This window comes from Mytilus galloprovincialis, chromosome 3 (genome assembly GCF_965363235.1).
Source record: "Mytilus galloprovincialis chromosome 3, xbMytGall1.hap1.1, whole genome shotgun sequence".
Taxonomy (NCBI): domain Eukaryota; kingdom Metazoa; phylum Mollusca; class Bivalvia; order Mytilida; family Mytilidae; genus Mytilus; species Mytilus galloprovincialis.
The window spans coordinates 25,256,197-25,283,205 of NC_134840.1; the positions used below are offsets into that span (position 1 = coordinate 25,256,197).

A 27,009-nucleotide genomic window follows, 5' to 3' on the forward strand; every position below is an offset into this window, starting at 1 on the left:
AAAAGTTGGCGTAACAACTTCACCGGAAGTATATAGTCCACAGCAACATGGAAGCACCTGTTCTGACAAAATAGCAAACAGGTGTCTTCTTAGCTGAAAACTGAGATGTAGCAAGACGAAATTACCCTGATTTAGACACTTTTCAAAATGCATTGGTTCAAACTATCTCTGTAAAATGTCTGAAGAAATATGCTCAGTGATAACTGATTCAGGAAGCAGCTTTCCAATCAAACCTCAGATAGATAATTTACTGAAACATGATAACATTTCTGTTGAAAGTGACCCATTAAACGATTCTTACTGCGTTAATCATGATTCAAAGGTACCCAATGGTAAAATAAGACATAAACATGAAAATGGGCTTGTAAGACATGCAAAATCCGTTGCAGATTCACCTCACCACTGTCCATGTTCTGGAATTCATGATGTCGATGAGGTAGATGTCAGTAGCCATACTTTTCAGGACAATGAGTCTTCCATGTGCAAATCATTCAATCAGTTGGAACTTAAAAAAAGTGAACAGGAGGAACCAGAGAATGACATGATAGATGGAATACATTATATTGTTTATGAATCAGAACTTCAGATGCCAGATATAATGAGACTCATAACTAAAGACTTGTCTGAACCATATTCTATTTATACCTATAGATATTTTATACATAACTGGCCAAAGCTTTGTTTTCTGGTGAGTTGATGAAAATAGACGCCAAATATAGCCAGTATGCTAAATAACCCAAAATAGAGGAACCTACAACACTACAGTTTGAAATCAATTGCTAGAAAACTATTAATATATTGATTGATTGATTGTTGGATGCTTAACATCCAGTAAATGTTGACCGATAATAGTGTGATAGTTCTGATAAATGACCTGAATCACAAACAAATAAACTTGGTACACATGCAATACTGTAGATACATTGTACCACAACACTAATTCAGTCACAGAAATGCTGCTAACACTACATTTTTTAAATTGAACAACTCTTGAATAAGGAGATTAAGAAACATGCACCATCTTGTACATTGTCATACAACATGTGCATCACTGATCAGCATCTTAAACATACATACATTGAAGACCCATTGGTGGCTTGCTCTATGGTCAGGTTGTTGTCGCTTTGACACATTCCCCATTTCCTTTCTCAATTTTAACTTGAAAATTGAAAATGGAAATGGGGAATTTGTTTAAGAGACAACAACCTGGCCATAGAACAGACAACAGCAGAAGGTCACCAATAGAATAGAATAAAATATTTTAATATTAAAGTGCAACCTGAATTATAACAAAAATTGCATTCATATATGATGAAGACTCAGGTAAATGTCATCGGTTCCTAGTCACACCTAAACTATGTAGATTTGAAAAGATATGTGAAATTTACATTACATTTGTGTAAGATTATTATTTTACAGAAAGTGTTTTTTGTCTAAAATTAATTTGCTTATGACTAAATAAAATATTGTTTTCATTTTTTATATTAAATTGCCGATTTTGTTAGTCGACTCTTCGCATTTTTTTCGTATCCGAAGGGCCGTAACGCTAAAGGTTTACATACACACGCAAATAAGAGAACTTGTATGAAGGTCGTATGATTTGTGTAATTTGTGACTTATTATAATAGAAATAAGTGCTCACTTACATTTTTTACCGATTTACTTCAAAAGAAGTTTTTGTTCGCGTTACTTTCGACTCCGAAAACGTAACAGTATTTTGAATGCCAAATTGTTCGTGTTGCGTTGATGAATCCGATTGGGAACCTCAATACATCACATTCTCGTGAGATCTACAATTTCATGTTAAGTTCCATTTTTTAAATTTCTCTAATTTTATTGAAATTAAGATCGTCATTTTAGGAGTCGATAACGGGCGTTACAAAGTAACGATACAAAATTGTAATTTTTAACATCTTTTTCAATTTTTAAACTACTTTATCGGACTTCCGGTAGAAATCGCACAGGTGATTCAGAATTTAAATGGAAGCAGATTTAGGATAAATATAAACACAGTAAGTATATTAGCATTTCGTTTCCTAGTATTGATGAATATTTATATTTATTATATAGTCTTACCCAATAAAATGGTGGAAATACAAAACAAATCAAATCCTGAGATAGATTACGAGCAGGGTTAATTATAATAGATTACATCTTTACAAATTCCGGATCAAAATGAAATCTTGCAAAAATGATATTCGTCATTTTAAAATGTGATCGTACATTGGATCCGTCGCATCCGCATAACAGTTCTACATAGTTCTGCTATAAATTAGTGGGCTTAGTCTATACATCAATGTTTGTTTCTCATTTATTAAATTGTAGATATAAAATTGTGACCCATTAAAAATGCATCCGTAAATAGTGATATTATATTTAATTTTATGGCGTTACTTGAAGCAACTATAGGTGGTTTCTTTTTTTCATTGATATTCAGGCATTTTTAAAGAAACCATTTACATCGCTTCCATTACATGTTTGCATGAGAAATGTTAACAGACTGAACACTTGCATTCCATTTCACCTGGCTCTTGTAGTATTGTAATAAATACAAATGTGTATCAACAGAATTCAAGTATTTTTTGTATTTTCAATAGTGTGAACTACATGTTAAAAATTATGTCATAGGAGTTCTTTTTTAATTGCATCCTGTAACGCAGTCGGTAAATATTTGAATTGACATGTTGACCTACATACAAACATATACAAAACAAAGATGTTATTTATTTTATCTATTTATTTAGTACAAAAAGTTTTAAAATTCAAAGATGTTACTGTATTTCATGAAAACAGGAACAACATGACAAGAGTTCACATACGTCAAGTCTTTTGTCTAAAATACTGTGAAGTTTCTATAAATCAAGCGGAATAATTAATTTCCATGAAATTTTATGTCCAAATTGTCTTTCACAATTGTTTTTTTATTATTATTATTAAGAATCATGAAGTTTTTAGTGTAAACAACATAAACAACATAACATAAGTCTTGGGAGTTGCCATTAATCGTATCATGTCACGTCAGATTTTTATTCATGTTTTACACTCAATTTCAGCCACCAAAAGATACCTTTAAGAGATGATGAATGTACAACCATGACAACAGATGGGCATTAGACACAGAAGACAAGACAGAGATGGATGAAGAGTCTTTACAGATGACAGAAAATCATGTGATCTTCGATAAGAAAATAAGATAGTGTGTCAAGAGATCAGAGCAAGTCACTCAAGAGGAAAAGAAATAAAAATAACACCTACATGTAACAAAGAAGGGATTCACAAGTCAGAGTTGTATGTATATATATAGCCTGAATATTATTTTTATACTCCCGCTCGATAGAGTAAGGGACTAAATTGCAATCACCTTGTCTGTCTGTTTGTCAACGTGGGTCAAATATTGGTGTCACACACTTCAATATGAATTTGCAAAATGGCATGAATTTCTTCATACTTGGCCACCAGCTTAACAGTAATAAATTGTAATGTGTGAGCACTTTTCAGATACCAACTTCCTGTTTGCCGATTCTTTGAAAAGTTTTCATTGTGCATGGCGGTACATGTATGTATGCTTTCCACAACATTGGGCAACTTGTTCAAATGGAATCACTGTCAGTATGTTTTGTGTTGTTTTTCTCCTTTGGTGATAATATTATAGAATCCCAGAGATGCAACTAATCGTCGGACCCGTCGGACCTAAGGGGCAGAATTTATGCAGGTCCGGCAAAACTCGTAGCTGTGCAGGACCTGATGGCCGGCAATATTTAATAAAATTGAGAAAGGAAATGGTGAATATGTCAAAGCGACAACCACCCGACCACAGAGCAAACAACAGCCGAAGGCAACCAATGGGTCTTCAATGTAGCGAGTTTAAGTCCGCTTGGGTCCGCCAAAACTGAAATCCCCGTCGGCCCCGGCAGAGTATTTTGTTTATAAAATTGCGATCATCTTTAATAAAAGTAAATGTCCTGTTCCCCCGCATTTTCTAACTCCGGGAACCAGTATTTCCCCCCAGTAATAGTCTTTCGTACCTTGTCCATCTCGCCCCGAACAATTCTCCGTATTTCCGTCATGTTTTTTGTTTTAGAAATTCGCTCTCTAGGAAGGAGGTCTATAAGCATAGTTGATAAGTTCAGGAAATATGTCATGGCCGATAAAATTTGTAAGTGGGTCGAAACCCGGTAAAAGACCAAACCTGTCACCTATTCAAGTTGATAAAGCTGTAAAGCGGTCTTTGTACGACTATGAGTCAGATTTTGAATTTGAACAGAATGAAACTACCAATGACTATCTTGTTTCCAAGTACTCTTGTGAAGAATAACTTTTAATCAGATCAATATTATGTAATGTATTATTCAATAAACTACAATTGTTATGAATCACAGGTTATTTTAAAATAATAATATCAACAAAATCAAAATTAACGTTTGTTCAATAGCATAATTTCATTTGATTTTTGAGTGAAAATATGGGTCTGGCAGAAATTTGATGGGTCTGGCAAAACTTGGTACCCTGTAGGCCCCATTGTCTGACAGGAAAAAAAAACTGTTTGCATCTCTGGAATCCAGATGAAATTCTTTAAGTTTTCCAGTTCATCTTAATTTGTTCAATTACAAACACTGCCACATATTTTACCCTCACCTTACTCAGACAGACAGGTAGGAAGGTTTTACTATTCTTGTTCAAAAGTGTACAAATGCTATAATATATAAGTTGATAATGGCAAACAAAGAGTCAAAAAGACAAGATTTTGGAAGGGATAAGCTAAACCAAAAAAATGTATTGCTGCCTTTGTTAGTAGAAGGGCATTATGTTTTCGGTGAAAGTCTTACATGAATGATATTTTCCTGTAAACATCAAAATAACTATTCAAATGTGGGTTAAGTTGATTTACAGTTCTTGAAATTAATAAGTCTACATCAATATTGTCCAAACAGGTTTAAAAACCTTACTGGAAACATAACATTCATTGTTCCATTTTTAATGCAGATATTTTCCACATGCTGAAGTTGCTAGTGTACTGTTTAGCTCAGAAAGTAACTGAAAAAATTTGCACTTAAATTTTGATTACTTTTATATTTTCAGATCATTGATTAAGAAAATGCAGGCTTTGTGTCGGTCCAGTAATTCAAGAGGTGGAAAGATGTATGGTCACTGGAAGAATATACTGTGTCCACTGTTGACATTACTGTTTTGGACACCCTGTTTTGGTTTATTCCAGGGGATTGAAATCCCGTTTTTTTTTATAAACTTAATAAAGTTTTATCACATTATTCATTTTTCATTGATTTCAGATTTTGAAATGCGGCAACTTTATTTGGTAGAAAATTTGTTAGATTATAAAATTAGTTTTTGGGCTTAACCCAAAGAGAAAAAAACATTATGTGGAAGTTTTAGAACTTATTATGGTGCCAACTACCTTAGTAGATGGCATAATGTTTTCGAATCTATGCATCTGTCCGTCAGTTCACCAAAGATCAGGTTAATGTGTTAGGTCAAGGTAGTTTATGAAGAAGATGATGGGAAGAATTAAGTTGGGTTTTTTTTGGCACCACTAGTCACCGATTGAGGCTCCAAGTATTGTACTCACTCGAAGTCGGGTATACTTCAAATTTGGCATCCAACTAAGTTTTTCACATGTTTAAGAACAACCAAACTAATAACGTGGATTCAACAATGCAAATATTTGTTTTATCATCATATGCTCCATGTGGAAATATATCATGTTGCCCTTTTTTTTGTATGTTGGGTCGTTTTTCCATCTTTCACAAATCAGGATATAGTTTTTGGTGGTTTTAGTTTCGGGTGAGTTTATTGTCATATATAACTTGACACTTAGAACACATGTTCCTGTCTTAGTGGTTTATCTAATTGCCTTCCAAATTCAGGTTTTGACACCAATTCCTGCCCATATGTATAGATATAAATGCATAAAAGAACCGTTTTGTAAATCGTCAATAACAATGTTGCACCATACATAAAAGCTGTGGTGAAGCTCATGTAACTATCATGTACTGTCTACCTTGCCATTAATTGGATAATATACACAATAACACATTATATTGTAGCTTATGAAGAAAAAGACACATTCATAATAAGATTACCTCCTCTACTATTTAAAAAAAATTGATGAAAAATTGATGATGTTCTGGAAATTTGTTCATGGTTTGTGTATCTTACTGAATTTTACTACAAATGTTTTTAACAAAACAGGTCTTAAAATAATGAAGAAGAGAAGTGTTGTTGAATTGTTGGATTTGTTTTTAATTGTAGAGTTTTTGAATCGGTTAAATTTCTGAAGTTGACCCAATTTGGTATCTTTTGGTATCTTGTCACAGATTTTTTTTTTCTTTTAATCAGATTTAAATTTCATCAGCAACCAAGTTGTTAGTAATGCATTCTAATTTAGTTAGAGAAAAAATATGCAAGAGCTCCATTATTGTATTGCTTCTAATGGGTTCTTGTCATGGTCGTCAAAAAAGATAAATCTGAGTTTTGAGAATTTGCAATCCAACATATTTTGTATTATCTGACGGGTATAAATAAATTGCACATTAAATTTTTTACAACGTTGGAGGATAAAAATTTGGATACCAAAGAGTTGAAATTGACATTTACCTGAGTCTTCATCATATATACAAGTAATTTTCAGCCAGCCAAATAGGCTTTATGATGCACTGTACATTGTGTATCATTATTGAAAATAAGATAAATAAATAAATATAGTTCAAATTTACACGCAAATTATAACAAGGCACGTTATCAGTTGATCACAGATTGTCTGATGGTAAAACAGTTCAAAATAAAGTTAGAAACAAGCTTGCTGTAATTACAAAATAAATGTTTTAATTTGATGTTCACTGGTAGCGTAGTTAAGTCTATGTTATACTTATCTCGGATATCATTAAATAATGTTGTTTCGTAATTGTTCATAGCGTTCACAAAACAGCAAGAGGTCTTCAATACAGCGAGAAACTCCTGCACCCGGAGGTGTCCTTCAGCTGGCCCCCAAGCAAATATCTATACTAGTTCAATGATAATGGACGTCATACTTAACTTCAAATTATACACAAGAAACTGTCTTGGGACAGGTGCAAAAATGTGTGAGGGGGGGGGGGGGGTTAAACATGTTAATACATGTACATGTATGTAGATTAATATTGTTATTAAAGTTCAATACAAAATGAAACAAATATGTTTGAATTTTTGTTTCTATCTTTATTATAATTTTGTTATAATTTTTCAGGCAGTGGATGAAGGGAAATGTGTAGGTGCTATAGTTTGTAAATTAGATATGCATAAAAAGATGGTACGAAGAGGATATATTGCCATGTTAGCTGTAGATTCAGACTATAGGAGAAGAAAAATAGGTAATTCTGTAGTATAAACAAAAAGATAAAGCCATTAGTATAAAGGTAGTCTCAAGAATCTACAAAAATGTCTGTTATATTCATATTATATTTCTATAGAAATATAGTGACATTTATGGAAAATGCATTTACATGTACATATAAAAAAGAAGATGTGGTATGATTGCCAATGAGACAACTGTCCACAAGAGACCAAAATGCCACAGACATTAACAACTATAGGTCACCGTACGGCCTTCAACAATGAGCAAAGCCCATACCGCATAGTCGGCTATAAAAGGCCCCGATAAGACAATGTAAAACAATTCAAACGAGAAAAGTAAGGGCCTTATTTATATAAAAAATGAACATGTATGCATAAGTACAAATGTAGCAAAGCTTTATACTGTCACTGCATATAAAAAGGGTAAAGTCATCCTAAAAATTCTTGTCTTAAATTTAGATGTCATAATCAGTTTGGTTAGAGAAGTAAACTAGTATAAAAGACTTTTCATACATGTATTAGGATATTTTTGTTAAAAAACTTGTAAAGATTTAATAATTTAAATCAGTGTTTTGTAGCTTACCTGACCTGAAAGGTCAAGTGAGCTTTTCGCATCACTTGTCGTCCGTCGTCCCTCGTCCGTCGTCTGTAAACTTTTACAAAAATCTTCTCCTGAAACTACAGGGCCAAATTTAACCAAACTTGGCCATAATCATCATTGGGGTATCTAGTTTAAAAAATGTGTGGCTTGACCCTGCCAACCAACCAAGATGGCCGCCATGGCTATAAATAGAACATAGGGGTAAAATGTAGATTTTGGCTTTCAACTCTGAAACCAAAGCATTTAGAGCAAATCTCACATGTGGTAAAATTGTCTATTAGGTCAATTTCTATCTGACCTGAAATTTTCAGACAAATAGGACAACCCCTTGTTGGGTTGCTGCCCCCAAATTAGTAATTTTAAGGAAATTTTGCAGTTATGGGTTATTATCTTGAATATTATTATAGATAGAGATAAACTGTACACAGCAATAATGTTCAGCAAAGTAAGATCTACAAATAAGTCAACATGACCAAAATTATCAGTTTACCCCTTAAGGAGTTATTGTTCTTTATAGTCAATTTTTAACCGGATTTTTGTGACAGAAATGTCGGTTATTGATTTGGGGATGGCGGGCGGCCGGGCGGGCGGCAATCAAATGTTGTCCGTGCATTAACTCATGAACCGTTCAACCAAAGCTTTTTAAATTTTAATATGTTATTACTGACAACTATACGAAGGTCAAGTTCAATAATGGCAATTTTGACTTTTACCGTTCAGGAGTTATGGTTCTTGAAAGATTGAAAAATGGAGTTTCCAGTCTTGTTCGTGCATTTACGCATGAACTGTTCTACCAAAGCTTCCCAAATTTTAATATGTTGTTACTGATGACAGAATGGAGGTCAAGTTTAATAATGACGATTTTGACTTTTACCGTTCAGGAGTTATTGTTCTTGAAAGATTGAAAAATGGAGTTTCCAGTCGTGTCCGTGCATTTATGCATGAACTGTTCTATCAAAGCTTCCGAAATTTTAATATGCTGTTACTGATGACAAAATGGAGGTCACGTTCAATAATGACGATTTTGACTTTTACCGTTCAGGAGTTATGGTTCTTGAAAGATTGAAAAATGGTGTTTCCCGTCGTGTCCGTGCATTTTCTCATGAACCATTCAACCAAAGCTTTTGAAATTTTAATATGTTGTTACTGATGACAAAATAGAGGTCAAGTTTAATAATGACGATTTTGACTTTTACCGTTCAGGAGTTATGGTTCTTGAAAGATCGTAAAATGGCGTTTCCATTCACGTTGTTGCATTTACTCATGAACCATTCAGTCTAAGCTTTTCAAATTTTAATATGTTGATACTGATGACAAAATAGAGGTCAAATTTGATATTGACGATTTTCACTTTCACCATTCATCAGTAATGGTTCTTGTGATATTGCCAGTACACAAATAAATGTTAATAAATCCGGTTTGCTGTCGTTGTGACAGCCTCTTGTTAACCATTTTTCTAAAATTTTAGTATTCTTTTAAAAAATCTTCTTCCTTGAAACTACCGGGCCAAATTTTACCAAACTTGGCCACAATCATCATTGGGGTATCTAGTTTAAAAAAATTGTGGCGTGACCCTGCCAACCAACCAAGATGGCCCCCATGGCTAATTATAGAACATAGGGATAAAATGTAGATTTTGGCTTATAACTCTGAAACCAAAGCATTTAGAGCAAATCTGACTGGAGGTTAAATTGTATAACAGGTCAAGATCTATCTGCCCTGAAATTTTCAGACAAAACAGACAAACCGTTGTTGGGTTGCTGCCCCTGAATTAGTAATTTTAAGGAAATTTTGCAGTTTTTATACGACCGCAAAAATTGAAAATTTTTGGTCGTATATTGGTATCACGTTGGCTGCGTCGTCGTCCAAAGACATTTGGTTTTCACACTATAACTTTAGTATAAGTAAATAGAAATCTATGAAATTTTAAGGTTTATGACCATATAAGGAAGGTTGGGATTGTCAATTTGATTTTGGGAGTTTGGTCCCAACAGTTTATGAATTAGGGGCCAAAAAAGGGCCCAAATAAGCATTTTCTTGGTTTTCGCACTATAACTTTAGTTTAAGTAAATAGAAATCTATGAAATTTTGACACCAGGTTTATGACCACAAAAGGAAGGTTGGAATGATTTTGGGAGTTTTGGTCCCAACAATTTAGGAATTAGGGGCCAAAAAGGGCCCAAATAAGCATTATTCTTGGTTTTCGCACAATAACTTTAGTATAAGTAAATAGAAATCAATGAAATTTAAACACAAGGTTTATGACCACAAAAGGAAGGTTGGGATTGATTTTGGGAGTTGAGGTCCCAACAGTTTAGGAATTAAGGGCCAAAAAGGGGCCCAAATAAGCATTTTTCTTGGTTTTTATACGACCGCAAAAATTGAAAATTTTTTGGTCGTATATTGTATGATGTTGGCGTCGTCGTCCATTTACTTTTAGTTTTCGCACTCTAACTTTAGTAAGAAATCTATGAAATTTTAACACAAGGTTTAAGACCACAAAAGGAAGGTTGGGATTGATTTTGGGAGTTTTGGTCCCAACATTTTAGGAATTAGGGGCCAAAAAGGGCCCAAATAAGCATTTTCTTGGTTTTCGCACTATAACTTTAGTTTAAGTAAATAGAAATCTATGAAATTTTGACACAAGGTTTATGACCACAAAAGGAAGGTTGGGATTGATTTTGGGAGTTTTAGTTCCAACAGTTTAGGAATTAGGGGCCAAAAAAGGGCCCAATTAAGCATTATTCTTGGTTTTCGCACAATTACTTTTGTATAAGTAAATAGAAATCAATGAAATTTAAACACAAGGTTTATGACCACAAAAGGAAGGTTGAGATTGATTTTGGGAGTTGAGGTCCCAACAGTTTAGGAATCAGGGGCCAAAAAGGGGCCAAATAAGCATTATTCTTGGTTTTCGCATCATTACTTTAGTACAAGTAAATAGAAATCTATGAAATTTAAACGCAAGGTTTATAACCATAAAAAGAAGGTTGGCTTTGATATTGGGAGTTTTGGTCCCAACAGTTTAGGAATCAGGGGTTCAAAGGGTCCAAAATTGAACTTTGTTTGATTTCATCAAAAATTGAACTTTGTTTGATTTCATCAAAAATTGAATAATTTGGGTTCTTTGATATGCCAAATCTAACTGTGTATGTAGATTCTTAATTTTTGGTCCCGTTTTCAAATTGGTCTACATTAAGGTCCAAATTGTCCAAAATTAAACTTAGTTTGATTTTAACAAAAATTGAATCCTTGGGGTTCTTTGATATGCTGAATCTAAAAATGTACTTAGATTTTTTATTATTGGCCCAGTTTTCAGGTTGGTATAAATCGGGGTCCAAAATTAAACTTTGTTTGATATCATCAAAAATTGAATAATTGGGGTTCTTTGATATGCCAAATCTAACTGTGTATGTAGATTCTTAATTTTTGGTCCCGTTTTCAAATTGGTCTACATTAAAGTCCAAAGGGTCCAATATTAAACTAAGTTTGATTTTAACAAAAATTGAATTCTTGGGCTTTTTTGATATGCTGAATCTAAACATGTACTTAAGATTTTTTATTATGGCCCAGTTTTCAAGTTGGTTCAAATCAGGATCCGAAATTATTATATAAAGTATTGTGCAATAGCAAGAAAGAAATTTTCAATTGCACAGTATTCAGCAATAGCAAGAAATCTTCAATTGCACAGTATTGTGCAATAGCAAGAAATTTTCAATTGCCACTATTGCGCAATAGCAAGAAATCTTCAATTGCACAGTATTGTGCAATAGCAAATATTTTGAATTGCACAGTATTGCGCAATAGCATGAAATATCTAATTGCACAATATTGTGCAATAGCAAGAAATTTTCAATTGGAGTTATCTTTCTTTGTCCAGAATAGTAGTTGAATCAACTTAAATCATTGTTTTATACAATATACAATGTATATTCACTTTTACTACCAACTGATAAATTAAAACAATCTTTACCATTCAGTGATAACAAGCACTTTATTTTACATTTTAATATTTTATGATATATTTAAATGAGAAGTTATTGTTGCAAACTCCATTAGAAATTTGAATTGAGATCAGTTTTGGAAGAAGGGAAAGGGGATGTGAAAAAAAATTGGGGGGGGGGTTCAATTTTTCTCATTTCAGATTTCATAAATAAAAAGAAAACTTCTTCAAACATGTTTTTGAGAGGATTAATATTCAACAGCATAGTGAATTGCTCAAAGGCAAAACAAAAATTTTAAGTTCATTAGACCACGTTCATTTGGTGTCAGAAACCTAGGCTGTGTCAACTATTTAATCACAATCCAAATTTAGAGCTGAATCCAGCTTGAATGTTGTGTCCATACTTGCCCCAACCGTTCAGGGTTCAACCTCTGCGGTCGTATAAAGCTGCTCTCTGCGGAGCATCTGGTTGGTTATTATCTTGAATATTATTATAGATAGAAATAAACAGCAATAATGTTCAGCAAAGTAAGATCTACAAATAAGTCAACAATTTTCATGACCAAAATTATCAGTTGACCCCTTAAGGAGTTTTTGCCCTTTATAGTAATTTTTTAACAATTTTCATAAATTTTTGTAAATTTTTAGAAAATATTTTCTACTGTAATTACTGGGCCAAGTTCATTATAGATAGAGATAATTGTAGCAACAAGAATGTTCAGTAAAGTAAGATCTACAAACACATCACAATCACCAAAACACAATTTTGTCATGAATTTATCTGTGTTCATTGTTTAATATGCACCAAGGTGAGCGACACAGGCTCTTGAGAGCCTCTAGTTTTTAATATCTGGATTTTCAACGAAATAACATTGCTTTCACTATGATAAAAGCAGTGGTACCTCATTATTCATAAATTTACTGTCAATACTGATATATTTATAGTTGGTACCAGATGATCTGACAGCAATCTTTGTTATGTTCATGAAACTTGATACTCATACATGATTTTATTCTAACAGAAAATGTGTTAGTCTTAGAAGCTTGTATTGTCGTGATTGTGACAATTATAGTATAGTTTAGAATTTAAGAACAAAACTTTTCAAATTACTTATTTTTAAATCAAAATACAAATGTACCATTTATCTTAAATCATGAATCAAGTTAAGTATTGTATTACAAAGTATATAATTGTTTATTTAATTTAATATTTGTAGGTTCTCATTTAGTTCGTAAAGCAATCAAAGCCATGATAGCTGATGACTGTGATGAAGTAAGTATGTGGACTACTGCATGCTAATGTTTACCTCAAATCTATTTTATCATCATCTTCGACGTGTGTATGCTTACTTTGTTACATAATGTATGTTATGCCCTTCAGGGGACATAGAAATACCAGGCATGCTTCTGTGGGTCAGTCTGTATGTAAAAATCACTTCCACATGTATTTCAGCTTCTGAAATTTAAATTAAAGGTTTATATTATCAATGTTTCTGAAAGTTCTAAAATCAGAGACAATCAACTAATTTTAAAGGAGTTATGACCATTGGAAATAAATGTAAATAGAAAATTGCATTGTAAGTGCTCTCAAGCCTACATTACTAATGTGAATTTTATGATATTTGTATCAGTTATGTCTCCAAGAAGTTAAAAATCAGTACATATCTACTTTAATAGTTGTTTCTTTTTCAAAATAAAACATTCATGGACAATTGCATTGTGAAGCACTCTCTAGCTAATCTACATACATTTCTTGTATGATTTTATGAAATTTAAATCTAAGGTTTATATCAGTAATGTCTTGGGCGAGTACAAAAAACGGTGACTATCAGTTATTTCAAAACTTATTTGTACAGGAACTATGTCCCTTTGAAACTTAGATTTATGGAAAATTGCTTTGCAAAGTCTCACATGGATTTCTTGTTAAATTTTTATGAAATTTATATTTAAGCTTACTCCTTATTTTAGAGAAAACACTGTACCTGAAAGCATTTCTGCCTTAAGTTATACCTACATTTTATATGTTCAATGTTGTTTAGCTGTGACAAACTGCAGATCAAGTTTGCAATCTGTTCTCCTTTAATTCATCTTAAAATGATTCCTAAATATCTCTCAAATGAACCATGCATAGCCAGCAATAATCACCATATTGTTCATATGAAAAAAATTATGAATATTTTTTTAATGTTTGATATTTTATATTTTCAGGTTGTTTTGGAGACCGAGATTACTAATAAAGCTGCCCTGAATTTATATGAAAATTTAGGTTTTGTACGAGACAAACGTCTATTCCGTTATTATTTGAATGGTGTTGACGCATTACGTTTGAAGTTATGGTTACGGTGAATTTTACTATCCTTTTTAGAGTGTTGTTGTTGAGTATATGAAGAATTAAATTATTTTTGTTTGTACATATAGATAATTTTTAAGATGTGATAAGGACAAAGTGTTGTCATCTGCAGATGATGAAAAAATATGAATATTGGTTTGAGAATGTAACTTTGTTCTGATAAGATAAGAAAGGAGTTTTAAACATCGAAGGTGGTAATTAATAAGCAGAAAATACTGTGTATTTTGAATGGAATAAAAATGCCTTCATGTATTTAAATGCATGAGGAATTAGAAAGAACAACACTTTTCTACACAAGATAATAATATATATTTGGGGAATTTAAGCTGAAATGTAGGCAATAAAATTTGATCTCTCAGAAACAGAGTCACATCATTTGAACTTTTAAAGAAGATAATCAGACATCAATTTTCAACTTAAGAAAACTGCTCTCAACAACTCACATAATATGTAATACTTAAGAAAGGATGTAATCCTTGGGTTTGCTTTAAAGAAATCATACTGTATTAGTAAGCATGCATTCATATTTTTAAAGTGTCATATAATGTGTTCTTAAAACAAACATCCTTCCAGTATTTAAGTTCTTGATATTTTGTGTATTAATTTTTATCCTTTTTAACTATTTATCTATGTATAAACAGTAAATTGAAAGTAATGTGAACAAACAGGTCTGATGATGATCCTTATATGAAATAAAGGGTACCCATCAATGTCGAAACCATATACTCAATTTGATAATATTCTTATATACAGTCATAACAGTTTACATTAAAACCTGTTTCAAGCTTTAATAAAATACAAAAACTGCTAGCTATTTCTCAATACTGCTAAAAATATCATGATATATAATAAACAAGGGAACACAAAATCCCAATCATATCAACTTTATACCAAGGTAAACTATATTATTAACTTCTGAATCACAAAAAAATGTACATGTTTGCAGTGACAACAATTATAATATGAAACCCTCTGAAAGAGAGCATGCACTTCAGTAGTTAAGAGCTTTAATAGAACCTTATTCATGATAACCATCAAGTTTGTCTTTACATTGCTCTGAAGTCTAACAATGATAAGCCAAATGTGATTTTGAATGGTACAAAGAATTTAAAGTACTTTGTCACACAATTCTTTAGAGATGATTCCCCATTTGACAATCAAGATATTTCCATAAGGAGTCTTTATTATACATTGAGAATGGCTTCTTGAACAGTTATTTCAGGTTCTTTTAAGACAATTGTACATAATCATTTTATGGTACCTTCAACTTGTTTAAAATTTCTGTGTCAACACTTAGAGTTTGAGCACCATGGTGTACTCAGCAAAACCAACTGCTTGCTGATGATATATTTAGCGGTGAACTCTGTACTTGGATTTTGCTTTAAAGGTCCATTTAGTAATATTTATTCAGGCTCAATATGGTGCCCTTCACTAAACAGTCAAGTGGTGATGAAAATAAGTTGGAACACAATTGGAGAGCCTGAATCTGCTTTTCATCCCATTTAACGAATTTCAATCGAACTAGGTCGTGTAGATTTTTTATCTGAATTTGGACATTAATATTGATATCAGCAGATAGTCATACAATAGAATTCTGTTGTAAAGTTAAACAATTTAAAGCTACCTAATAAGCTTAGGTCACTGTTCTCCCTTGTTGTATAAATGCAGCTTTGTATGCTTTAAATCGTTTAATACAAGTTCTAGCTTTTTCTAAACTCTGGTAAGGATCCTACATTTGGCTTGTGTATTTTCAGACATTTAAGATATTGAAATTTTGTATATTTTCAGGGTAAAAGTATATGCATTCTAACATTGTCTAGAATACTGATATAGATTTATTTTTTGCTATTTTTATGAAGTAAAGGTAGATATTCTATAAAGTAGCTTTATGCCCAAAGAGATTGATTGAGAGTATAACATTTCAATATCTGGGATAGTGCATTTTTTCCCCGTTGCAAATATGTTGATAGCATTACAGTTCAGGATTTAACTCTATTGACACCAGACAAACCTCCTCATAGATCAAAAGGTGAAAATTGTCTTAGTCTGATTTACAAATGAAATAAAAATATCAATGACGCGCTGATGAAATAAATGAGGAATGATGATTGAAGAAGATCTGTCATGTTAAATTGTTTAATTAGAATTATTGAAAATACTTTTTGTATATTGAGTGGTCATGTTATTTGTAAGTTTTTAGAGGACCTGTTTTATAATTTAATTTTCTATCTTCTCGTTCTTTGCAGAAATGAGAAGGATAATGTATGCGTAACTTGACTCTAAGTTGAGTGTGCAAGATGTCAGGTAGAAATAAAATGTGTAATGAAATCCAGTGAGATTAACATTGTATAAAATAATTATGACCTGGTTTTAAGAGATAAAAAAGACAATTTGTATAATTCTACACTAAATTTGTTACCTGCTGTTTACATTTGAAACACCCTATATAATGTTATAGAGTTGAATAATGCATCTCGCATATCTTTGTTACATCATTCAGGCATTTTGTGAAAATGACTTTATAAAAGTGCAACTTTTCCTTTTACAGTATTTTGTTATGAATTCATGTTTTGTATATATTTCTTGGAAAGTTTAATCTAGGCAAAAAAACCTGCATATTATAAATGAATGTAATTCGGTCTATCCCCTCCATGTACAATATACATACAAACTAGAAGCCTGATAAAAACATATTTAGAAATACACTTGGTATTGAACAACTGCTATGATTTTGTTGGGAAATGTCTCATTTTGAAATTATATGATATACAGTGATATAATGGTACACACTAGAAATTCAATAATTAAAGTTTAATTGCAATTTCTCAGGATACTGATCATACAGTGGTAGTGTTTAATTTAGGTTCCAATAAAAATTCTAAGGTAATAACCATTGTGATGAAATCCCTGTTATTAAAATTGTAAATAAAGAGAGATATGATATATGAAGTTTCTTACTTTTTAGTTCAACTGACACAACAGGTCAAGTGAGCTATGGGCATACCTTTTTGCAAAATCTCCTTTGAACCTACTGGGCCAACATAAAAACTTGCATTACTATCACTATCATATATGTTTGACGAGTATTTTGAGGCCCTGTCCCTTAATTCATGGTCTATTGACTTTAAATTAATTACCAATTTTCAATGTTTAGTTTTCTGCTTAAGTTAGTTTGATAGGGAACTTCTTACAATAGACAACTCTATTTTCTTTAAAGTTACATTACTGTCTGTACATCTCATTTTGTCGACCATTTCAATGCCCTGCCAACAAGTTCATGGTCCAGCAAATTTGAATGAATTTGCCATGTTGCTGTGCATCAGTAACAGTTTGTCTTTTTATCTGAATTTTATGTTATCTGTGTCAACAGTGTGTTACATTTTCTATGGGATAGGCATAAAATATAGATAAAGAGAAAAACAACAAAATTCTGAAATATATGTCAGCAAAGACAAAATTGAAACTCTACTTCATGTAAAAGTTATTTACCCTGAGTTACAGTTTTAGCAATGTTTGTTTTTTGGAGGCAAAACATCGAGTAGCCTAGAAACTGAAAACAATATTATAGTGATCAGCAATACAAGATCAACAAAAAAAGATATCAGCCTCGTGAGTTATAGTCATAAGTAGTGGTCTGGAGAATAGCTATTGTTGAAAATGCAGAAACAATGTAGGTTCAGCTAATGACACAAGACTTCAATTGCACGTCTTAAGCAGACTACTGGATTAAATACGTTAGTCTTTAGTTACTCCAAGAAAGGAAAAGGAACACATGAAAGAGAAACTACTTTGTGCGGTCTTTCATAAATCCAATAAGCACGCCTGTGCCTGTGCTGTCTTAAAATTATCTGAATTACTCCAGTTAATACACTGTTTTTGTTGAGCCTGCGTCGCAGAAAGCTCGACATATGGATAGTGATATGGCGGTGTTAGCTTACCGTACTTCTTAAAAGCTTTATATTTTAGAGGGTAGAAGACCAGGATGCTTCATACTTTGTATATAGATGCCTCATGTTACGAAGTTTCCGTCAGTCACATGTCCAATGTCCTTGACCTCATTTTCATGGTTCAGTAACTACTTAATTTTTCGTAATGTTGAATTCTCTCTTATTATAAGTTATAGGATAACTATATTTGGTATGTGCGTACATGCAAGGTCCTTGGTGTCTGTCAGACAGTTTTCACTTGACCTCAACCTCATTTCATGGATCAGTGAACAAGGTTAAGTTTTGGTGGTCAAGTCCATATCTCGGATACTTTAAGGAAATAGGTCTAGTATATTCAGTGTATGGAAGGACTGTAAAGTGTACATGTCCAACTGGCAGTTGTCATCTGACGACCTCTTTTTCATGGTTCAGTGGTTATAGTTAAGTTTTTAACCGGATTTTTGTGACAAAAATGTCAGTTATTGATTTGGGGATGTACGGCGGTTGGGCGGCAGCCAAATGTTGTCCGTGCATTAACTCATGAACCGTTCAAACAAAGCTTTTAAAATTTTAATATGTTGTTACTGACAACAAAATTAAGGTCAAGTTCAATAATGACGATTTTGACTTTTACCGTTCAGGAGTTATGGTTCTTGAAAGATTGAAAAATGGCGTTTCCAGTCATATCGTGCATTTACTCATGAACTGTTCAACCAAAGCTTTTAAAATTATAATATGTTGTTACTGATGACAAAATTGAGGTCAAGTTCAATAATGACGATTTTGATTTTTACCGTTCAGGGGTTCTTGAAAGATTGAAAAATGGTGTTTCCAGTCGTGTCCATGTATTTACTCATAAACCGTTCAACCAATTTTTTTCAAATTTAAAAATGTTGTTTTTGATGACAAAATTGAGGTCCAGTTCAATAATGGCGATTTTCACTTTTTCTGTTCAGGAGTTATGGTTCCTGTGATATTGATAAATGCCAGGACACAAATAAATGTTAATAAATCCGGTTTGCTGTCGCTCTGACAGCCTCTTGTTGTGTTTTGTCTGTTTTTCTTATACTGTATGAAATAGGTCTACTATATTTAGTGTATGGAATGCTTGTAAGGTGTACATGTCATCTGACCTTGACCTCATGATCATGGTTCAGTGGTCAAAGTTAAGTTTTTGAGTTTTGGTCTTTTTTTCTAATACTATATGCAGAGACATATATATGTCTCTGCTATATGCAATAGGTCAACTATATTTGTTGTACGGAAATATTTTATGATGTTGTCAGTCGCACAGGTTTTATTTTACCTTGACCTCATTTATCCGGTTCATTAAGTGTTAAGTTTTTGTGTTTTGGTCTGTTTTTCTTAACCAGTAGGTCAACTATATTTGTTGTATGAAATAATTGTTAACTGTACATGTCTGCCTGGCATGGTTCATCTAACCTTGACCTCATTTTCATCGTTCATTGGTCAACGTTTAATTTTCTTGGTTAATTTTAAGTTTATGTGACAGTTGAAATAAAGCTTTATATTTAGGATTATCACAACATAATATCAATGATTAGCAAAGAAGGCGAGACATTTCAGCGTGTGCACTCTTGTTGTTTTAGACGCGTAGGAGAAGGTATTTCGTGTCTATATCAACAGAAAGTAAAAACACCTCACAACAAAATTATAAACAAATGAAACAAATTTAAAACAATTACATGTGACAATTCTTCTTCTATTGATATCAAATTAATTAAAATGTAATTTCACGATATCTAGTTTTTGCTATTTTCGTCATTTGTATATATCTATGTAAATGTAAGCAACTCAATTCAAGATCAATATTGACATTGATGATGTGGAAGGTGCCCGTTCAACGTTCTCATTTTGTTTCGATAAGAACGAATAACATTACTACCTGGCAATCTTTGGTTCTGAATGACCATTTTTTACAAATCTCTGAAAGTACATGGGAAAATGTCATGGAACTGTACATGACTAGTGAATGGGATACCTTCTATCAAACGTTAATTCGGTGGCAAACATGGTTTAATATGTGGCTCATAATTCCAAGTTAAACTCTAGAGTTCACTGATTCATCTTTTACCATTAAACCAATGTCTCATTAAAGCAAAAGAATTGTATATTGAAATATACAATCATTTGTTTAAATTTGGTAGTAATATAACTTGTTCGGCAGGCCCCTTAAGAACTATCCTCATTACAGTGCGATTGAACGAAAAAAAATTCGCCAGAGGGATACCGTTGAATTGATTTTGATTGGTTAAATTCACAAAATCTTCTCTGAAACTCAACAATATATATATATATATATATATATATATATATATATAAAGAAGGAAATTTTGCTAATCGGTAGTAGCTAATCGGGTGACCCTCTACAAACGATTATCGTTATGCCCGCGTCACACTGTCCCGATTTTTACGCCGATGGCAACACGATTATGGAAATTTTCAAAATCGGGACTGATCGTATCCAGATCGGGCTATTCGTAGTGCCATCTTTAACCATCGTAGAACCATCGGCCACTTTTTCTAGCCTTCGGGGACAACTTCGGGAAGGGTTCTAAATTTTTTAACATGTTAAAAAATCCCCGAAGGTGCGTCCGATATTGAGGGTTCGTATTGAGTTCGTATCACCATCCTCACCATCGTAATGTCACCGGGAATGCATCTTTGAACATCGTATTGCATTCGTGTTTCCATCGTTTCCATCGGGCAGTTTTGACATTACGATGTCTACACGAATGAATCACGAAGCTACCCGAAGGTCTTACGATGCCAACACGACTTCGTGAAGACCTCGTAATCCCGTCATGATGCCATCGAATAACAGTACGAAGGTGACAAGATGGAACTACGACGGCAATAAATCCAGCTAAATGTAAGTTAATTTTCGCGCTTAAATACATTTAAAGTGCCATGCGCGATATGCACTGGTCAGTCTAATACGACAGTTGAAAAAGACGTTCACAAAACATGGAGCTCATATCATATGATTCTATGAGAACAAGAAAGGCGACAGCGTTGTTTCTATTAATTCAAATGGAACAAGAAGAGCAGGTATTACAGGCTCAGGATTTACTTTTACAAATAAAATATTATTTTTTGTCAATTTTTCATATCAAATAACATAATGAAAATCATAAACGCGCCTCGTATACCAACACTGCAGGTACACGTATATAGGGAAACCAACTTTTTCTTCATTATTCTGATTTTTTATGTATCGTCTGAGATAAACATTTTGTTTTTTATATATCATATTTTGCCGCATTTGTTGCTTTCCCCACATCCTTCCTTTAGTCTATATTATTATGATATTCTCCTAGAAAGAGCTCTTTTTGAATAAAAGGGATCAACGAACCCATTACCTTACCTTTAAGATAGATCAGTAAACATGGGCATAATTATGGGTGATTATTCAGACTAGTGCACACATTTTACAGTTCAAACAAGGCAATGCCGAGGGTGGCATCCCCTCGTATGTAACATATTGGGGACAAATATGGACACTATATTTGTATATGACACATGCAGAAAATGGTAAATTGAATACGCATAGTTGATATACATAAACTATTTTTTTAGAAATCAACCAAATTATTCAGTAACTGGAAATACCCACGGTCTTCCGTCTTGTGATTAAACCAAAATTTGAATGTACAATATAATATATATTCAATATTGATCAAACAATTTAAAACGCATGATGCCTTCGGCATATAATTTAAATGCATCGTAAGCTGTACAGACATCGTATGGCCATCGCGCCATCATCGTAATCCATCGTGTAGCCTTCGTGATCCATCTTGTAGGCTTCGGCTGAGATATGAAGCTTAAATACCGTCTTCGGTTAATCTTCGTATGTCCATCTTTTGCTATCGTATATACTTTCGGCACCCTCGCATAGTCTTAGGTTAACCGAAGACGGGTATTTAAGCTTCATATCTCAGCCGAAGCCTACACGATGGATCACGAAGGCTACACGATGGATTACGAAGGCTACACGATGGATTACGATGATTGCGCGATGGCCATACGATGTCTAAAAGACGTCGTGTACAGCTTGTTTGAACTGTAAAATGTGTGCACTAGTCTGAATAATTACCCATAATTATACCCATGTTTACTGATATATCTTAAAGGTAAGGTAATGGGTTCGTTGATCCCTTTTATTCAAAAAGAGCTCTTTCCAGGAGAATATCATAATAATATAGACAAAAGGAAGGATGTGGGGAAAGCAACAAATGCCGCAAAATATGACATATAGAAAACAAAACGGTTATGGAGTAAACATTCGTGTGACAACAACTCAGACGATACATAAAAAATCAGAATAATGAAGAAAAAGTTGGTTTCCCTATATACGTGTACCTATGGCAAGCCAAAGTGGACAAAAAGAGCTATTTTCTAATATTAAAAAATCATTTTCTAATATTAAAAAATCATTTTCTAATATTAAAAAATCATTTTCTAATATTAAAAAATGATTTTCTAATATTAAAAAATCATTTTCTAATATTAAAAAAGAAAAAGTCTATTTATTAATATTAAAAAATGATTTTCTAATATTAAAAAATGATTTTCTAATATTAAAAAATGATTTCTTAATATTAAAAAATAAATTTCTAATATTAAAAAATCATTTATTAATATTAGAAAATCATTTTTTAATATTAGAAAATCAAAAGTAATTTCTTATATTAGAAATTCATTTTCTAATATTAATAAATGATTTTTTAATATTAGAAATTCATTTTTTAATATTAAAAAATCATTTTTTAATATTAGAAAATCATTTTTTAATATTAAGAAATAGAAAATCATTTTCTAATATTAGAAAATCATTTTCTAATATTAGAAAATCATTTTTTAATATTAAAAATTAAAATCTTCATCATCAAAACGTTTTGACTTGTTTGTTTTATATTCAATAACCCCACACTGTTTACAAAAGGAATTAAGAAAATATTGTCCGAATGAACTGAAACAGATTTTGCTAAATGATACAAATGACAATAAATTTAAAAACCAAATATCATTGATCATTAGCTGTAAATCTATAATGGCGGATACAGAACTTTTCATAAAAGAGGGGCGCTTACTGACCTAAGGGGGACCCACGCCAGTCATGCAACCAAATTTTTCCACAAAAAAGGGGGGCTCGGGCCCCCAAAGGCCCCCTGGATCTGCCTATGATCTTAAACTGATCTAATCACAAACTTATATAAATATGTTAACTTATACAATAGCATAACAAATACCATTGAACTACAAATGTACCACAAATGGTGTTGGGCGCAGGCGTGACATTTAAGCGAAATTTTTTAAACTACAGGACATTTTAGTGTCGACATTAGAGCCGATTTTAGAGCAGAATTAATTCGTTCACATGTTTCATTAGCCCATTTTAGTGAAAACTGACCTGGTTGAATAATACTCCCCTCAATATAACCATAAACAGTAGTTTATACTGGTTTAATGACCTTTAATGTTAAAGCTGTTTATATGTTCATCATGGAAACACATAAGAGATGTGTCAAATTCGCTGATTATCTGACCGGATACTATGTAGCTGAAGATCCTATGTTCCCACTGAAGCTTTGGGTAGAAATTTCTTGTAATTCTTAGCAAACAATTAAAGGAACAGAGTCGTTCCATGCCATGTATAATAAGCAATTTTATAGTTGTCACCCAGCTGTTCGCGCTTTCTTGATAATTATCAAATTGCAAACAACAAAATATATAAAGGTACAAATGATAAAAGACGAATTTGCACCACAATCTAGTAAAGAGAAAGAACCGTTCCTAATGCAATTCTATGTACAGTACTGTACAGGAGGTATATCCAGAGCCCTTTAAAATTACGTTCTCTAAGACATAAATTCTAGACTAGAACGTACTTTTAACAATTAATTCAACCTTTTAGACTTTTTGTGCTGTATTTTATCTGGGATATATATTCGACTAGAACGCACTTTTAACATTTGAAATAATCAGTGCTGTATTTTTTAATGAATATGGTATGTTTTATATTGTGCTGTCTTGAGTTTATTAAACCTTTTTTTTAATTTTTATGCCCCATTTAAGAACAGTATGTTTTCAGGTATGTGCGTCCGTTAGTCCCGCTTCAGGTTAAAGTTTTTGGTCGAGGTAGTTCTTGATGAAGTTGAAGTCCAATCCACTTGAAACTTAGGAAACATGTTCCCTATGATATGATCTTTCTACTTTTAATGCCAAATTTGAAATTTTATCCCATTTTCACGGTCCACTGAACAAAGAAAATGACAGTGCAGATGTGGCATCCGTGTACTGGGGACACATTCTTGTTTAAATATTATTTGTTAGAATGGGTTAAAAATGTTTCTCTAAAATGGGCATTGACAAATTTAATTTTCTCTTGAATGGGTTAAAAATCTGGCCCTAAATTGTGCTTTATTTTGGCGCTAAAATGTCAATTTTTTCTCACGCTAAAATGTCCTCTGCCGAATGGTTCCCCCTAGTCTGAACTAATCACAAGCTTATACATGTAAAAAAAGCAAAAGTTTCGAAGTCAGTAGACATGACTGAGGGGATAGGGCCAAATAATCTCCATTTTTTGAAGGACATTTTAAACCAAAAAAATGTATGCAATTGATGTATTTTAAGTCTTCGAACTATTGGCTGAAAGGAAAGGAAGCAACAAATTCATTTTAGTGGAAAATTATACAGTTACGCTAGTAGAAATATGACCTAACTAGTATTGTAGGCAGATTCAGTTTACCGTAGATGACCTTAAGTGACAGGGCTTTGAGAGGACAGAGAGCAACTTTTTATGCCCCACCTACGATAGTAGAGGGGCATTATGTTTTCTGGTCTGTGCGTCCGTTCGTCCGTTCGTTCGTCCGTTCGTTCGTCCGTTCGTTCGTCCGTCTGTCCCGCTTCAGGTTAAAGTTTTTGGTCGAGGTAGTTTTTGATGAAGTTGAAGTCCAATCGACTTCAAACTTGGTACACATGTTCCCTATGATATGATCTTTCTAATTTTAATGCCAAATTAGAGATTTTACCCCAATTTTACGGTTCACTGATAGAAAATGATAGTGCAAATTTCAGGTTAAAGTTTTTGGCTTCAGGTTAAAGTTTTTGGTCAAGGTAGTTTTTGATGAAGTTGAAGTCCAATCAACTTGAAACTTAGTATACATGTGCCCTATGATATGATCTTTCTAATTTAAATGCCAAATTAGAGTTTTGACCCCAATTTTACGGTTCACTGAACATAGAAAATGATAGTGCAAATTTCAGGTTAAAGTTTTTGGCTTCAGGTTAAAGTTTTTGGTCAAGGTAGTTTTTGATGAAGTTGAAGTCCAATCAACTTGAAACTTAGTATACATGTGCCCTATGATATGATCTTTCTAATTTAAATGCCAAATTAGAGTTTTGACCCCAATTTTACGGTTCACTGAACATAGAAAATGATAGTGCAAATTTCAGGTTAAAGTTTTTGGCTTCAGGGTAAAGTTTTTGGTCAAGGTAGTTTTTGATGAAGTTGAAGTCCAATCAACTTGAAACTTAGTATACATGTGCCCTATGATATGATCTTTCTAATTTAAATGCCAAATTAGAGTTTTGACCCCAATTTTACGGTTCACTGAACATAGAAAATGATAGTGCAAATTTCAGGTTAAAGTTTTTGGTCAAGGTAGTTTTTGATAAAGTAGAAGTCCAATCAACTTGAAACTTAGTATACATGTTCCCTTTGATAAGATCATTCTAATTTTAATGCCAAATTAGAGAATTTATTCCAATTTCACAGTCCTTTAAACATAGAAAATGATAGTGTGAGTGGGGCATCCGTGTACTGTGGACACATTCTTGTTTATCCAGTTGTTATCCATTGGTCCGACACCCCATTACCCATTGGTCCGACACCCCATTACCCATTGGTCCGACACCCCATTACCCATTGGTCCGACACCCCATTACCCATTGGTCCGACAACCCATTACCCATTGGTCTGTGTGAATTGAGGTTTACAGAACAAGAGAATAGAATTAATTGCATAACAGTGTGGTCGACAGTAAAACGTTTGTAGGTTGTAACTTGTTTGTCAACGGCTATAATTTTATGCTCACCCAGTCTGTCAGAGGCCTTCCAGTGGGGATTGAAATATTCACTTGTTACACATTCCGATACATAAAATGAAACTTTCTTTTTACAAAGCTTGAAAGGAATTTGTTTTAAATATTTATTATAATCATCACATACAACCGTGTCATTTATAAGAATAATAATGTTCAGAGATGATATTATTTAATAATAATAAAAAAATAGGTTTATCCATTGTAAAAAAAAAACTATTAAGTTGATGGGGTTAATTCACAAAATATCTCATTGATTAAGAGCACAACTACTTCTACGGTGTGATCATTTAAGAATGGCCTACTATTTATTCAATGCGTATACATGTGGGTTTTGTTTGTGAAGAGTTCTGGATAATTAAAAAATCATTTGATTTCTTTGTTTAATACCATAAAACGATTCATTCTTTCAGATATTTGTCACTTTGCATTATCTTCACGTCCAACACAATTTTTCACGTTTCTTACAAAACTTATATTCTTGTGATGTATTCTTTTGTTGGAAAAAAATTTATTGATATAGATAGATATAGGAAGATGTGGTATGAGTGCCAATGAGACAACTCTCCTCCCAAGTAATAATTCATAAAAGTAAACCATTATAGGTCAAGGTACGACCTGCAACACGGAGCCTTGGCTCACGCCGAACAGCAAGTTATAGAGGGCCCCAAAACTACTAGTGTAAAACCATTCAAACAGGAAAACCAACGAGA

General features: G+C 32.8%; 1 protein-coding gene and 1 long non-coding RNA gene across 2 annotated transcripts; both read left to right on the plus strand.

The window, feature by feature from the left end:
- Positions 1-20: 20 nt before the first annotated feature.
- On the plus strand, positions 21-17,186 carry LOC143067510 (N-alpha-acetyltransferase 30-like). Its single transcript, XM_076240830.1, has 4 exons — positions 21-688; positions 7,241-7,364; positions 13,109-13,164; positions 14,100-17,186. Exons 1-4 carry the CDS (start codon positions 176-178, stop codon positions 14,235-14,237), a joined length of 831 nt encoding a protein of 276 aa, XP_076096945.1. The 5' UTR covers positions 21-175; the 3' UTR covers positions 14,238-17,186.
- LOC143067512 (uncharacterized) lies at positions 698-7,082 on the plus strand. The gene is made up of 3 exons (XR_012975959.1): positions 698-2,575; positions 3,054-3,288; positions 5,080-7,082. It is a non-coding gene; the product is annotated as an uncharacterized LOC143067512 (long non-coding RNA).
- Positions 17,187-27,009: the final 9,823 nt, after the last annotated feature.

Coding starts and splice junctions, on each gene's coding strand:
- LOC143067510 (XM_076240830.1), top strand. CDS start 176: ATGTCTGAAGAAATATGCTCAGTGATAACTGATTCAGGAAGCAGCTTT. Junction 7,365..13,108: donor CTATAGGAGAAGAAAAATAG/GTAATTCTGTAG, acceptor TAATATTTGTAG/GTTCTCATTTAGTTCGTAAA. Junction 13,165..14,099: donor TAGCTGATGACTGTGATGAA/GTAAGTATGTGG, acceptor TTATATTTTCAG/GTTGTTTTGGAGACCGAGAT.